General features: G+C 44.6%; 1 protein-coding gene and 1 long non-coding RNA gene across 3 annotated transcripts in view; one reads left to right on the forward strand and one right to left on the reverse strand.

The window, feature by feature from the left end:
- LOC135916014 (uncharacterized) overlaps positions 1–5,849 on the reverse strand; it is a 218,815-nt gene extending 212,966 nt beyond the window's left edge. Inside the window, exon 1 of the long non-coding RNA XR_010568811.1 lies at positions 5,725–5,849. This is a non-coding gene — a long non-coding RNA (uncharacterized lncRNA). The remainder of the gene's footprint in view (positions 1–5,724) is intronic.
- Positions 1–15,464, forward strand: part of igl (igloo) — a 246,681-nt gene extending 231,217 nt beyond the window's left edge. The window contains exons 3-5 of one of the 2 annotated variants that reach the window (XM_065449210.1): positions 2,195–2,374; positions 3,986–4,097; positions 11,450–15,464. In XM_065449210.1, coding sequence (XP_065305282.1) covers positions 2,195–2,374; positions 3,986–4,087 — 282 coding nt within the window. In that variant the 3' untranslated portion in view covers positions 4,088–4,097; positions 11,450–15,464. The remainder of the gene's footprint in view (positions 1–2,194; positions 2,375–3,985; positions 4,098–11,449) is intronic. The other variant, XM_065449211.1, reaches the window with a different exon arrangement.
- The last annotated feature ends 784 nt before the right edge of the window (positions 15,465–16,248 follow it).

The following is a 16,248-nucleotide window of genomic DNA, read 5'->3' on the forward strand; positions in this document are numbered from 1 at the left end:
TTAACGTTACACCCATCATTGTTCTTTCCATAGCTCGTTGCATCATCCTCAATTTAAGTAAAACCCTTTTCGTAAGCCTCCAGGTTTCTGCCCCGTAGGTGAGTACTGGTAAGACACAGCTGTTATACACTTTTCTCTTGAGGGATAATGGCAACCTGCTGTTCATGCTCTCAGAATACCTGCCAAACGCACCCCAGCCCATTCTTATTCTTCTATTTCGGTCTCATGATCCGGATCTGTGGTCACTACCTGCCCTAAGTAGATGTATTCACTTACAACTTCCAGCGCCTCGCTGCCTGTCGTAAACTGCTTTTCTCTTTCGAGACTGTTAAACATTACTTTAGTTTTCGGCAGCTTAATTTTTAGACCCACCATTCTGCTTTGCCTGTCCAAGTCAATGAGCATGCATTGCAATTGGTCCCCTGAGTTACTAAGTAAGGCAATAGCATCAACGAATCGCAAGTTGCTAAGGTATTCTCCATTAACTCTTATCCCCAATCCATGTCTCTGAATACCTCCTGTACACACGCTGCGAATAGCATTGGAGAGAGCGTATCTCCCTGCCTGACGCCCTTCTTTATCGGCATTTTTTTGCTTTCTTTATGGAGGACTACGGTGGCTGTGGAGTCGCTACAGATATATTTCAGTATTTTTACACACGGCTCGTCTATACCCTGATTCCCTAATGCCTGCATGACTGCTGAGGTTTCGACTGAATCAAACGCTTTCTCGTAATCAATGAAATCTATATGTAACGGTTGGTTATATTCCGCACATTTCTATATCACCTGATTGATAGTGTGAATATGGTCTATAGTTGAGTAGCCTTTACGAATTATTTCCCTCCAAATATTATTCCCAGTGAAGCACAGCAGTGACACTAATTACCAATGTTCTAATGATTTTTCTACAGAAATAACATCAGACTGTTATTGAAAGTCGTTTTCAACAAAATTATTGGACCAAGACCGCATCAAATCGAGTGTTTCAAATCAAAAAGAGTCAAATCCCAACTTGACATCCTAATATTAGTTATATGCGCTGCTTATTCTTTCAGTACTTGTTGCTGTAAAGTCGAATTTATTTATTTATTTATTTATTTATTTATTTATTTATTTATTTATTTATTTATTTATTTATTTGGCAGGGCATGAAGGGCTTGAGTAAAGTGCACTAGGTAAGCAGCGTTTGGAGTACGTGTCACATGCCCGAAAACGCAGCTTTCGCGGTCATAAACGACGTGCTGTCGTGTGGCGTTGCTGCGGAGTGCATCTGTGCCTGACAGAGTGGCAAATACTCATTTTCCTTCAGCGTGTCATAGGGATGGAGATGGTCGAAGCAGCCTATAGCGATATTTTTCTTTATTTCCTTGAATACGATGACTCAGCAAAACGGCGTTGTCGGAGAGGTGAGAAGGGGACGCCGTAAGCGTCCATCGCTTTGATAAGACCTCGGTAGTGACACGAGGAAAACGTCAGAAAGCCCAAAAACGACGTAAACGATAGATAGATAGATAGATAGATAGATAGATAGATAGATAGATAGATAGATAGATAGATAGATAGATAGATAGATAGATAGATAGATAGATAGATAGATAGATAGATAGATAGATAGATAGATAGATAGATAGATAGATAGATAGATAGATAGATAGATAGATAGATAGATAGATAGATAGATAGATAGATAGATAGATAGATAGATAGATAGATAGATAGATAGATAGATAGATAGATAGATAGATAGATAGATAGATAGATAGATAGATAGATAGATAGATAGATAGATAGATAGATAGATAGATAGATAGATAGATAGATAGATAGATAGATAGATAGATAGATAGATAGATAGATAGATAGATAGATAGATAGATAGATAGATAGATAGATAGATAGATAGATAGATAGATAGATAGATAGATAGATAGATAGAAATGAAAGGTGAGAAGACAAAAAAGCAGTGCTCCTATCTTGTGTCCTGTTCTTATCATATGTACTAACTTTTGGCTTCCACGTGACAAGGGCAGCTCATGTCTGCGCCTGGCATTACCGATGTGACGCTCTAACAGCGCCCGCCGATGCATCTCCGTTTCGTACGCCGAGTTTTCCTAACCATTCAACAGGGTGCATTTTGAACTGGTTCTTTTTTTTTCCTCCCTTGGTTTGCATGACGGCGTTGGCGAAAGCAGCTGTCCGACATCGACCTGACCGACCCGAGCCTAAACCAGGCGGCCAGCAAGATCCAGGCCACGTTCCGGGGCCACCGGGTTCGCAAGAGCCCGCTGCACGAACCCAAGAAACACGAGGGCCAGCAGCAGGAAGGCGAATCCAAGGACCAGGATGACGACGCCGACAAGGAACTGCCCGACGTGAGCGCCAACGTCTTGCTCGCTCTCCCTTGGTCACGTGGCTATGCGGACGAAGCTCCGAAATGATTTCTGCAGAGCGAAAACTGGCAAACATCTAAGGCTAATTTGGCGTACTTCTCCATGATTCAAACTGTATAGCAGCGTAACTTTCAATGAAGACACACGAGGAATATGTATAAGCGTTGCGGAATGAAAACAAGGTACAAACGAATAAGCAAGAAGAGCATCAAATACAAATGAAAACGTGACTTGCTATAGCCTATATGGCATGCCCGAGTTCCTTCATAAAGGACGCTTCTGTTGCTGCGATAGATCGACAGATGGTTTGTTTACGAGTGATGTGCGTTCCAGCGCCAAAAACACACTGTTACATTACGAATCATGCAGAACGAACTAGCATAATCTTTGACGTTACAAAATCTTTCTCCATTTATTTGTCCTATTTACAACAGCGCATTGCGGCCCCGAAGCGCGATCGCCAGAGTGGGGAAAACACGATTCAATGCAAATCGGTGATTCACAATTTACGAAAGAAATTCAGTAGGCGATAAATATAGGATATGACCAGATAAAACGTTTCAGTGTTCTGTGCAATGCTGACAAAATAATCGTAATTGCGCGCGAACATCTCAGTGCTATGGTGAAAGAGATATATATTCAAGTCACGATAGTGTCTCCCAATGCTTTGTCCAGAGCGAAAGCCAGTAAACTTCTCCAATTATATCAGGACATTAGACACATCTGTGTGTATACTAGTGCATGTATGTGCCCTTGCATATAACGTGCAGTTAGGTTGTTGGATAGTCACACAATTTATTTCATTTGATGTATGTGCGTGCGTGTGTTGTGTGAGTACCGCGCTCGCATGTCACTGGTGTGCGTCCTCGAGTCCGAAGAAGGTCCGGAGCTGGTGTCGAACGATGGGTACTGCTTGAATAATGCAAGTAGCTTTATAGGGTGTCCCAGCTAACGCTGGTCAAGCTGTTCAACGAAAAGTAAATATTAACGGGAAAACGTGGTGCTAGATAGGATCTTAATACCTACAGTGTTTGGTCGTCAGAAGTATGACGACGGAACGCCGTAAGTCCTGAGATCGTATTTTGCACCATGCTTATTTTATTTTATTATTTTTTCATTGAACAACTTGGTTAACGTCAGCTGGGAGACACGGTATACCACGAAGATAGGTCTTTTTTTTTTAGTTCGAAAATAAGTCTAACGTTCAAGAAGTTATACACAGATCGTACGAGACAGTAGGTGTGCATATAAGTGGTTGAGTGAAATCAAGCAAGCCTGTGGGAAGCATTCTCCGTAGACGTGCCTTCCTTTGTGACAGTCACATGCTTGATAAGCCGGCAGTGCACGTTATTGAATGTCGAACTGCACACAAAGCACGGTATTAAGCGTACCTAAAACGGCCGAATAAAGTGCATACGTATACAAAGGAGTAAAAGGAAAATTAACCGCACTAGCAAAGCGCCAGTTTAAAAAAAGAACATTTATTTGGACTAGTCGAGGCCGAGCTTAACAATTTTCGCGTCGCCAGGTACTAACGGCGTGCTTCCTGCCACCACACCACACGTAACTACACGTATTTACCTATTCCTGCAGGAGCTTAAGGACATGGACCTGAACGACCCTGATCTGGCGAAGGCAGCTGTCAAGATACAGGCCACATTCCGCGGCTACAAGACGCGCGCTAAGCCAGAATGACCAACATCAGGTGAACGCACAACCTTGTCAACACCCGCCAACTACGATTTGATTGGTTAATTTCTCAAACAGATCAAGTTCACGTACGGAGCGCAGTAGCAAGTATTTGGAACGTTTCCGCATAGAGAACTATGACGCGCTGCCTTTGAGATGCTAACCACGCCAGCCTTGCATGTTTCCATTGCTCCCCTCAGAATCGTATTGCGCTAACACGTATGCATACGCCCCTTGAGCCACTTGTATTCGTGAAATGCACGAAAAGTGTCTTCGCGGTTCCGCGTCGGTGTCCAAAGAAGTGAGTTTTCCAACGTACAACGCAGCAACAACGATGGCTTGTTCAACTTCAGGAGACATGCCGCACTGAATGTACAGCTTTATTTTCCGCGGTTCCAGTACGCGCCACAAATGTACTTAAAAGAGGCAAAAAGAGGCGCAACTCCTTTAGCGTAAAATAACAACTCTAAGCTCACGGCAGAAGTTGTGCGATGCCGACTGCATGTTGACAGGGGCGACGACATGTGCGAGCTTTCTACCTTTACCGACTCAGAGGTTGTTATGCGCATGCGTCATAATCCACACGCTTTGATCGATCTAATAGATGCGCGTAAGATGCGTGTAAAGTATACGTGCACCCCTAAGCCATACAAGCTAATGATTCTGGGATGATATGATTGTTTCGGGGGCGTAAGGAATACGTGAAGATACACTATCACCAGCAGGTTACTCACCATACGTATGTCACCAGCATAGCCATCATCAACACCACCACCAATGGTCCCCCTAGTTTTACGAAGGCCTCTCTGAGTGATCTCCAAATACCCTTTCGTCTTCCCGCTCTATCGGCTACGCAAGCCTGTGTAAATTTCCTAATTTCATCACACCCCCTGAGTAATTATCTTCCGTCATCAGAGTTTCGACCATAATATCAGTTACAGCCGATATCCGTCTAATCCCTACTGCCATCTTCATGTCCCTACCACCTCCTGTTCCATCGCTCATTGCGTGGTCCTTAGTGTCTTCACAAGTTCCTTCATTATCCTGCAAGTTTTAGTCCCATACATTAGCACTGGTACAATGCACTTACTGTATAGATTTGTAAGATAACGGTAAGCTGTCGTTCAGGACCTCCGTTTCGATCGGTACCCGATATGCGGTTGGTGCTTTTTCTGCTCTTCGACCGAATTCGTTTCGATGCTTAATCATCCACCAAAACACCTTCGACTCAAAGCCACGTCGACCACGAAGAGAGACACGGCCGTCATAGATGGGAAACAAAACTAGCAACAAGCGAGAAGGCAACGCTTTCCGTTTGTGGCTGCGGGTTACGGCTTCTTATGCAAACTACCAGTGATATACCACGCCTCGTGGCTTCCACTACAGTGCCACACATGGAGAAATACACGACTTGGTCGCTTCACAAAACGTCCGTAATGTTACTGAAGCAACTAAACCGTGCTATACGAGCCGAAGCTACTTCTAGTCTATGTAATTAATGATGGTCGACTGCAACTTTTAGAGCTCGCTTAATATAGCAATAGAGTTTGATAAAGCAGAATTTCAGCCCTTTATATAGCGGTGCCGGAGCACCCTTTGAAGCCGCCGACAGTTACGAGGGTCTCCGCCCAACACCCCCTTACCTATTTTCACACCGGTCTCATTCGTACGTCGTCTGTTCTGCTTCTCGACGAATTTCGATGTTCCGCACGGCTACCTTGTACTTCCACAGATCGGGATCTCTTGGTACGAAAACAGGACGTGCTGGTTACGGGGGAACAACGGATCTGCTCATGGCGGAAGAGGGTGGGAGTAACAGTGAAAGGGCAAGGGAAGCGAGAGACGGTGGGGAGGGGAGGGGGGGTGCAGTTCTTCGGCGACGCTGATCAAGCTTTTTTGCAACATCGCGGCCACCAAATCACATAGCCCAATCCTTCTTATCAGCACTGCCGACAGCGTGCACGCATTCTCTCCCACGGAACGCCGAGAAGATGCACAGTAGCAGCCCATTCTGTGTCGGATCGATTGTTCGGGCTCGAGAGTCCTTTTCATTACGTGCCTTTGTTGCCATGCGCTCCCCGCACAATATAGGCGACGTGAGCTCAGTACAAAATGTTTCATCGAATTCAAGAAAAAGGAAAGAAGCGCGCAGGGGAAGTCTGGAGAGTAAGAGAGATTGCGGCAGTCTTCTTCGATTGAATTTTCATCTGCTTTCTGGAGCGTCCATCTTCAAAAGGTGAACGACGTACGTAAGAGAAGTACTCTTGTTCGCTTCCTTTTGTTTTTTTTTCCTTCGCCAAATTAAGAGCCTCGAAGCGCTTCACCGCACAATTCCGGTTCTGTTTCGATCGATAAGTCCCCTAGGCACAATGATAGCCAGATCGCGCCATGGTCGCAATAATGCGATTGCGAAACTACACCGCCCCTTATGCACCAACCTTACGCAAGTTAGGTAGCGTTGAGTCTCCATAATGAAATCTCGAAAACTTAAAACTCCGGTCACTTCAAACAAAACTCGCAATTTCGTTTGGTCCGCTATGCACTCAACGCATTCGGAAACCGCGTAACTCAAACAAGGCATTTCAATAATTCGAGCGTTCGGCAAAGTATAACACAAAGTATAATAAAAAAAAAAAGAAGCGCGGCCTAAGCTGAATGGAAAAGCCCTTATTCATAGGAAAACGAACATATGAGCATATTAGCACGTTTGATATTCAAATATTAATCCTTTAAGAAGGGGGCGGAAACTCCCGATACCTCCCTTGGGACACTCGGTGCCATGCCGTTACGCGGCGGCAGGGCTGCTTCCACCACTGGCGGTTGGAGGATATCCAACTGGAAATAGTTCACAAACTAAACAATGCTTCCATGACGTCACTGATGAGGTCGGAGGGCAGAGGGAGAGGGCACGCCCCTGGGAGGAGGAGGCTTGCCGCGAAGCCCTTTCCCACTTCGCATGCAAGCGGGCTGAGCTGATGCCCTCTTGCAGGTCTGCTGGCTGCGCGGCGATGTTTACGAAGCGCTTTTTTTCTGCCGCGTTTAGATTAGAAGCTTTATCTTTTAAAGCGCTGGGGCAGCGCTCGTACATACCAGTGCCAAGCAGTCATGATGAAAAATAATTATATAGTAAACCATCGTTAACTACCAATATTCTAAGGTAATATATTACGTTTCGTCATTTCGTGAAAGTAGTCGCTTTGAAACTCCTAACTTGTGGTTAAGTTTAGGACCGCACTTCAACTAGTCCACACATATAGTGGGGGGTTAGTATAAAGAAAATAACTTTCTGGCACCATCAATCGTTAATTTTGTTCGCGTGCTGTGAAGTGGATCAACTAAAAAAAAATGTATAGCCCTACAAACACGCACTCAAGCCCTTCAGTACAAGTATTTCACCGACAGCATGCAGATGGGCTGCCGTCATGACGAATGGGTTGAGCGACACTGGTCCTATGTCAGTCCACTGAGGCTTGCACAGAATTGGTTTACTCGTGCAATATTAATGCCTGCTCAGAAAATAAATACTTGTGCTTACCAGCTGCCATTAGGAAACATGAAAAACTTCGCAGAACTGGAATTCCAGATGTTAGAAAAGCGCAGAGCCGCTAGAATAGCAGCTTGGGCGCAAAACGTAGATGGGACACGAGACGAGAAGACACCACCACAGAGCCGCGCAACACACGTGATGTCCGCTTTAGCCATCTTCGTCTAATGCTTGGTTGACCTGGTTCCCTGCTTCTTCCGTTCGCACGCTTGATCGAGCTTCTCTGTCTTATCTTTCCCATCTTCATACTTGGGACGACAACCGAAGCGGATGACCAAGCGCGATCCGACTTTTGATATCGCCTTGCGAGTGGCAAGGGTGGGCAGAGGTAAGCTCGACGGACGCACGAGGACAACCACTTATAGCACTTCGCCCGATTTAGAATTCACAAAAATATAAATAAAAAAGTAGGTTAGGATATCCGGCAACCACTTGGAGCGAGCATGTTCCTTGAAACCGAAACTATAGCAGTCGCCTTCCGGGGGTTGCTTTAAGCAGTCACGACGTGCCGGTTCGTTTTTCAGCATGTACGCCATAAAACGAAGCTGTAGGAGGGATATAGGAAGCGAAGATAGGAATGCGAGGACCATAACAAGGATGCACCTGTACTGGGTGCACGGTAAAGAACCGCAGGTGGTTAAAATAATTCGGAGGCCCCCACAACGGCGCGCCTCAGAAACAGATTGCGGTTTTCGTACGCAAAAACCCAAGAATCTATAATTTAACAAAAAATAAACCGTTCTGTTCGTTTTATGGACGCAAGGGGGCAAAGAACGCCGAAAAAAAAATCACTTCCCAAGCACTCCGTCCGCCAACAGCGAAGCTGAAACGTGCGCCCCCGGTGTTTATCACTGGGTCACTAGGCTGCCGGATCCTCGGTACGCTGTTCTGCTTGCGCCCAGGCCGCAACATCGGCACGGCGAAGACGAGCTCGTTCCCAGTTCTGCTCGCGGCGTTGCTGATCGAAAGCCGCCTGCTCCTCAGGTGTACGTACGACGCGTCACCTACCCATTTCGGAGCCGGAGAGAAACTGTTGTGCGCGCGCTCGGCTGCGACGGAGAGCAACGAGGTCGCTACTGGCGCAGCTAATCCAACACCACCTAGATAGCACACGGCCTTTTCACTCCAATCCATGACGTCATGCTACCTACGTAAAAGTTGTGCATATTTTGAGACGTCTAAATGACTTCACAGTTTCTGGCGCGCCATGCAGGGGGAGAGAAAACATCGCTCGAGCGACAGAGAGAAAGAGAAACAAGGATGAGCGGAGAGCACAGCATATGTCCGTTTCCTCATTTTATTGCGATCGCAATGGCATGGTCACTCCAACGAATTTCCGCCGTCGCCGTGATGTACCGTATAAAGTCTAAGTGCGATAAGACCGCGGTTGCGCACCGCATGCTGTAGCTTCGAGGGAAAGCTTGCCACGACGAACCAAGAAGGATCGTGGCGTGAGGCGGCGGCGTCTTCTCACGCGCGCAAGGGGGATGGAGGCGTTGGGGAAAGGGGCAGGTTAGCGCGCAGAGCATCTTCACTTTTACTTCGGTGGATGAACGCGGCCGCACGCGCCCTATCTTGTAGGTAATCTGAGGTCGGTTGAAAGGCTAGGCTACCCAGGATAGCAGCTGATGGCTTCGTGTGCGCTATATGCTCGCTCTCCTTGTCACCTAGTTAGCATAGAAGCGAGAGGCAGCATGACGGGGAATTCTCTTGCCGCTGCTACCGCTTCTACATCACGCCAGCGTTCTGACAGCGAGTGTCGGCGGTCATCTAGTGAGATGTATTCGTTTTTGCTGCGCGCGCGCGATACCATATTTAGTCAGCCATTGTTTACACCAATCTATGCAGATCATGAAACTACTGACCTTTGTTCGTATAGCTTTCTAAAGATTTGCTATTGCAATCAATGCTTCGCCTTTCGGGCGAAACTGCAACATTTCTTAATTTTTTATAGAAGAATGTTTAACCGGAACTATAGCCCTCACTCTCAGAGGAGCAGGCATACTACTTCCATTTTCGCCGATAGAAGGCAATATTTTGCATCCGCGAATATATTTAAAGGAGTACTGACACAAAATTTTGAAGTGGAGATAGCGTGTGAAATCCATTTATGTGGGCACATACACCGCCTGCAAAATATCAACGGCGAATATAGCTTAGAACATATTTTAAATCAATCTTAACGTACGTGCGCGCAGGCAACCGCAAAACGCAGCACCTCGCGACATCGACATCAAGGAGGGACCGTAAACAACCGAAAAAACGCCATTAAACTTTATTATTCAACCGAGCTGGGGTGCCCGCCTCTTAACCTACATGTAGGTAAAGAGGGGGGGGGGGGGGGGAGGACGAAGCAGTCCCCGCGCGCTGAGGACAGCGAGTCTTCACGGCCTCAACGGCCACGTGGATTGCTCAAAGCTCGGGCGCCAGCGTGCGCATCGGAGCAGACGTCAGAGGTTTTTGCGATCACGTGCCCAGCTTGCTGCTCCTCGAAGCCGAAACTGCAAAAGCGCCTGTATCCCGTGCATTGGGAGCACGAGCTGAGCGATGGCAGAGCCATAATTCCTTTTAGTAATTGTAGGAAACTCTACCCAACCGGCGAGATTGGTTACGGAATTGAAAAAAAAAATTCTTGCCTCAAACAAAATTTACTCGAATTAATATGTCTAGATCAGAAAGTTAAGAGGTTGTTGCACATAATCAGCCATCCGACGTATCTTCATCTGGAAGTCCTGGATGCGTAATATAGGTCTGATTGTCGTGAAAGTCATTTTGTCAACTCTGAAAGCAATTTTTTGGGAAACTAGCTTTATTTTTTTTATTTCAAGTTATATTCACCGTGAACAATACCAACGGGCAAATGCAGGAAAAAACTTAATATGGCTGAAACGTTAACAATGTTATGCAAAAAAATTCTGAAAGTGATCTTTTTTTTAACCGAGCCCCTTAGAAACGGAAAATGCTTACATGCGTACACTTATGACATCGCATGAAAGATCAAGGCAAATAGAATATTCTAAAATAAGATTTATAATTTTATGTGGTTTCCCAAATGAAGAAAAAAAAATATTCCACCCAACGAACTTTGCCTCCTTCACAGACACTTGGAAAAATGATTTCATGACAAAAAAAAAGAGAGAAAAGAAAAAATTCCAGAAAAATGCGTTTGTGAAAACTCATTCACACAATTGCCTACTATAGCCCAATTTTTTTTCCATAAGAACTGGCAATGGTCGCTTTTGGGATCTGGGACATTTCGCGCGCAATGACCCAAGTGCAAAAGTGACGTAATCAGCAAATGCCCGCACAAAGGCGGCGGGGCGAGTCACAATGCCCACAATATTTTCATACAGTAAATTACTTCCTGTATGAAACAGGTTTTATTCACTGAATACTGGACGATTTGAGCCGGAGATAACACAAATATCTTCCCTATGAGTGTTTTAATTAATGCAGCTAGAGTTTTTATCGAATGGAACTGTAGAAAAGCATGACTCAACATTGGACTTTTTTTTTTCGAACACAAAAACAATTGATGTGGTTACAATCATTGACGGACAGAATCACTGAGGTGTGACCCCCCCCCCCCCCCCTATTCTCCCTCTTTTTCCCACAGTAGCATTTGTTCATGGGGTGCACTGCATCTATTCATTCGTTGCTGAAACAGCTCGAGATAAACCAGTCTTATTTTCTCATTGAGCAATTGCATGTTATGAATGGGCCGGCCACTAACGCTGTCGGCACCATATGTCATGAAAAAGCATTCACAGCACACAGATGAATACTAATGTTCTTTTCTATTTGTTTTCACCCCCCTTACTTAGGCTGAAGACCATCGTGAAGCCTTCGAGGGAGCCTGCCCATACATGAATTATTTGTGACATAGCATGCAACTCTACAATGTTCGACTTCATCTAACTCCAATGCACGCAACAAAGGCAGCGTGGAGAAGCTGGCCCCCAAAAGAAGAAAAATTTCTGCAACCCTGCATGGTCTGCGTATCATACTGCACTTCCCACTTCCTCCACGACACGCTTCGTATTTCAGATTTCGCCGGTGATTCGGTGACCCTGGTGCATTCTGAATATTAGTTACACTAAAGAAGAAATTCCAGCCTGGCGCCAGCTTGCATGTAAACACTTAGCAAAACAAACTTCACACTCACTCATTCATTGCACAGGTGGAATTCACATGCCACATTTCTCAACAGTCGGTTTTTTGTATGAGCACGCATTAAACAACCTCTAGTGGGCGCATATGCATCTGCAACATTCTAAGGCTCAAGACCGCAATCTAACCTGCGTTTTGGATGTGGGTTTCACACCTGTGCAAGGTAGATGATTTTAAAACTATTTTATGCCATGTCTTTCCCATCTTTACAAATGCAGCTCGTCTCAGCACTCCTCTGGCTCTGCTGAGTGACAGTCACTGCGTCATAACAAAGCCATCATAATCAGGTACTTCGAGGATCTTCTGGAAAGCAGTGGAGTAGAGAAGTGTTTCAAACTCTTCATTCAGGAAATTTCTAGAAGCATCAGTCAATGGCATCCAAGATCTTCAGCGGGCTGGAGTGGATAAATGCTTCGCAAACAATGCCCAATACAAGGAACAAGCAATGCTTAATACAAGTATCCGAGGTGCTCAACACACAGTTCTTGAAGGGTATGTCCCCCCCGCCCCCCACGCAACCCAAAATATCCCAGAGGAAGTGAGGAAATGACGTCCTAGATCTGCAGCTCAACGAAGATATGTTTTCCAGCAACTCCTGAAAAGCATAGTGCATGATCTCTGGGATTTTCGGCATGTGTCGGCTGAGATCTCAGATGCCATGGCTAGCATAGTGGCGTCAGTTGAGGGACAGTGCTGCTTCCATTCTATGAGGATTGAGGAGGAGCATAAAGTCGAGGTGCATTTGTCAATATGGGCGTCTTTACCTACTGTTCGAACTGACAGCTTTCAAAAGGCATGTGCTGCTCTGACAGTGTCTGGTGTGAAGGCTACGACAGCATACGGATTCACACAATCTCATAGATGTGAAAAACTGTGGCATGAGCTTCTCGTAAATGAACCATATCATACTCGGCTTTCTAGATGCTAAATGTGTCCACCTTTGCTACAACTTACTTAGGGGCACCTCATCTTCAACCGAAGTCTACTTACCACAAGGATGGAACAGTTTGTTACAACACAGTCCACCAATGCGTCGCACGCTTGTGTTGTTCTCGTAGACAAAACACAATAAAGTGTCCAAAGTGGCGTGAAGTAAAATGAGGGCATGAGCTAATTTCAGACAAGCATGAAATATGAAAGTCATACCAATCAGAGCACAGCGAAGAAATACAGTATTACGCCTCTTCTGGCTCAGTACATTCTTTATTCTCAAGCAGCATCTGTCAGCTATTTTTTTCTGCAAATCATCACAGCAGTGGAATAGCTTGCCAAATCAGTTGGCTCTGTTATTGTTTTTGCTGAACTTGGGCAGCATGTGCCAACAGTTTATGGCATGACCTAAATGTAAGGGTACTTTGCCTAATACTGAAATATATTAATGCAGGCATTCTATGAGGACATTCACGAGACTTCAAGACAGAGCTATCTGCAAATAATCAACACTAAGGTCACATGCAGGACAACTCCTGGATTGTAACCAAAAGAGGGCTAAGGGGTTGGAACACGTCCAGAAATCATTTTCTGCACTAACTGTTCTGGCTTCAGGGACATTCGAGTAAGGCTTTCATATTATGATCTAAATTCTAAATAATTAGGACACATAATTAATTGTCAACATTGTCCCTAATCTACGCTTTAAATCCTTAAAGGGGCCCTGAAACACTTTTTGAACATAGTAAGAAAACATTGCTGATCTATCATAAAGGCTGCTACGAACATATGAGCCAAATATTATTTCACTGCATACAGCAGAAAATTTACAGTCTCGTGCCAAAAACACCAAGTCACTTGCTCTCACTTCCACATTGTTATGTGCTGTCATTGAAAGCAGCTGATAGACCAATGCTATTGGTTGATTTTCTGGTCGGATTGCAAGAACATTCTCAGAAACATATAATTGCTAATTTTGAGTTAAATAAATGAAGCATATGTCTGCAATATGAAAAACACAGAAAAATTTTTCCATCTTTGCAGTGCCAGCCGCACCTGCTGCGTAGCTTAGTCTACCGCCGCAGCCTAGGGGTGCGGAGACGAGCCCTTCCACTATATTTCGCTGTAGGGTGCCTGAACGATTTCCTCCTGGCCCCTGCTCCATTAAGGAGCAGGGGAGTGGGAGAACCCTCTTGGCTTCTCCCCTGTAGAGCTTCCATTGCGTAAGCAGAGACGAAAAGAAAGAGAGAAAGCCATGTATTGGTGCAATAATTCCACTAATACTCGAAGGATTCGAAAAATTTTCGTGGCATGAGGTTCATGATGCGACATACTTTAATACTGAGGTCATTCTATGATTGTTAAAAAAGTGTTTCAGGGCTTATTTAAATGCATATAGGACAACCTTCTAACACCCTTGTATGCATCAAGCCTAAAAAAAAAATTATGTCCACAGCCCCCAGCATGCGTTTAACTGTGGCCTCCAAAGACAGATGACCCCAACTTATATGCTGCATGTTTCCTGTACATGTTAAAGCCACTCAATTCAAATGCAGCTTCTGGTTACATAACATGCAGATTAGTATACATGTATATAATTTGGGTCCTGTCGCTAAAAGCAAATTAAACATACAAGAAATTAACAAGTTTATGAAGCAATTATTCAAACTGTGACTCAATATTTAAACATAATTTTCACAGACCGTGTAAACAGCTAAAGGCAAATTAATTAAGAAAAGCTGATTACTAGCTTTAGCAGAACTTCCATTACTCTTATCAGCACGAATCCAATTTACTCTGCATTTCACTGTTAAAACAGGCTATGTGTATGCATAATAGTTTGTGCAACAGTATCACAGTTTTGTCTTGGCTCATTTTATGTTCAATTTCATATATTCCCAAACCACAAAAACATAACAAAAGCACAAAAGTTAACATGAATCGGCTATATCTCGAGGCAAATACAGACTATTTTTCCTGCAATGTCAACATTTCTCTCTTCGACAAATAAGATGCATAATAACAGATTGCAAAGAAATGACTATGTTAGCACATGCAATGCAAGTACTTAATCATAGCAACCTAAGAACCTGTACTTTACTCTTCAACCTTACTGACTTTGCCTTTTGGAAAGCAGCTGGCGACTTGGCTTTAGTGTTCCTTGTAAAGCTTGCATGCACTTGTTGAAACATGCTTGAAAACATTGCTGTGATGTTAGCAAGTGAAGTCAAAGGGGAGTGCACTAGCTAAATGGGTGGGCGGGCGGATGTTGTTGACCGAATGGTTGGTTGTAGCCTTTGTAGGAATGCAGGCATTGCTCTGCCTTCGCACTAGTTTTTTTTTTTTTTTCTTGGACGCCTCACATTCACGTTCCCATCCATTGGCTCGGTGTTCGGAAAGGACCTCAACACCTGAGGTGACATGTTACAGGGAGTACGAACATTTGAATGTGTGTGTGTGGCAACAATGATGATATATGTGCTAAGTATGATAAAAAGAAGGATGTCTTCATTCTTTAATAAAAGTATTATTATCAACATTCATAGCAGTCAAATTTCTTTGCAACACATCCACGAACAAAGGTGTTTGTATTTTCTATTGAAGCCTAAGAATGCACCTACAATAGCATTGAGAAGACGCCAAGCATCTTTTACAAGCAAAATCTGCAGCACGGGAGTGAAAAACGGAAAAGAAGAAGGACCAGTGTATAGAGAGGACATTCATTACCACCTCTGCTGTGTTACAGCTATGGACCCGATGACACCCAAAGAAATTTCAAATAAAAGCTTGCAGCAGAAGCTTCTCAACAGAATAAATTGCCTGCCTGTCATTGTGAAGGTCATTGAAAATTTATTCACCTCCCACATTACAGATCGGGACAGATCACATTGACCACTGCACTGTTTGCAATGCCCATGTGTCAGCTTCTCCGTCAAAAAAAATTTCCGAGGTCATCCTAGTTCGGCTAAAAAGAAAAAAAAAAGAAAAGCATTGATAGTGATGCAACGTATTAGACAACTCCACGAAATAACGTTCCTAGTTTTATCGGTCACATAAACTGCAGCACAAATTCACTTTGTAATTAAATTAACAAGGATGGCATCCTGTGTGAACAGGCAAACATGAATAAATCTCACTTGATGAGCCCGAACATTCGCTGTAAGAATTCTGGCAAAATGAAGAGTGCCAGCCTCAGGGACCAGATGCTTCAGCCTGCCTCTTGCTTTATCGTGTGTACGACACTTGGGATTCTGTGACCTCCAACATTAATTACTTGGAAAGACCGTGCATGTGAAGTGACCAGCCATTTTGGCACGCCCGGCCTTTGCACACACTATAGATGACCTCCCAAATACGGCGCATGGCCCGCATATGCACTCAGCCACATGGACAACTGTGCGCAATCATGGCCGATGTAGGAGATGCGTGCTCACCTGCTGCCCCCTGCCCATTTGATCACGTGATCTCCAACACTGGACACGCAGGAGGATGGCGTGCATTAAGCCACCATCCTTCTTGGTAA

This window comes from Dermacentor albipictus, chromosome 4 (genome assembly GCF_038994185.2).
Source record: "Dermacentor albipictus isolate Rhodes 1998 colony chromosome 4, USDA_Dalb.pri_finalv2, whole genome shotgun sequence".
Classification (NCBI taxonomy): domain Eukaryota; kingdom Metazoa; phylum Arthropoda; class Arachnida; order Ixodida; family Ixodidae; genus Dermacentor; species Dermacentor albipictus.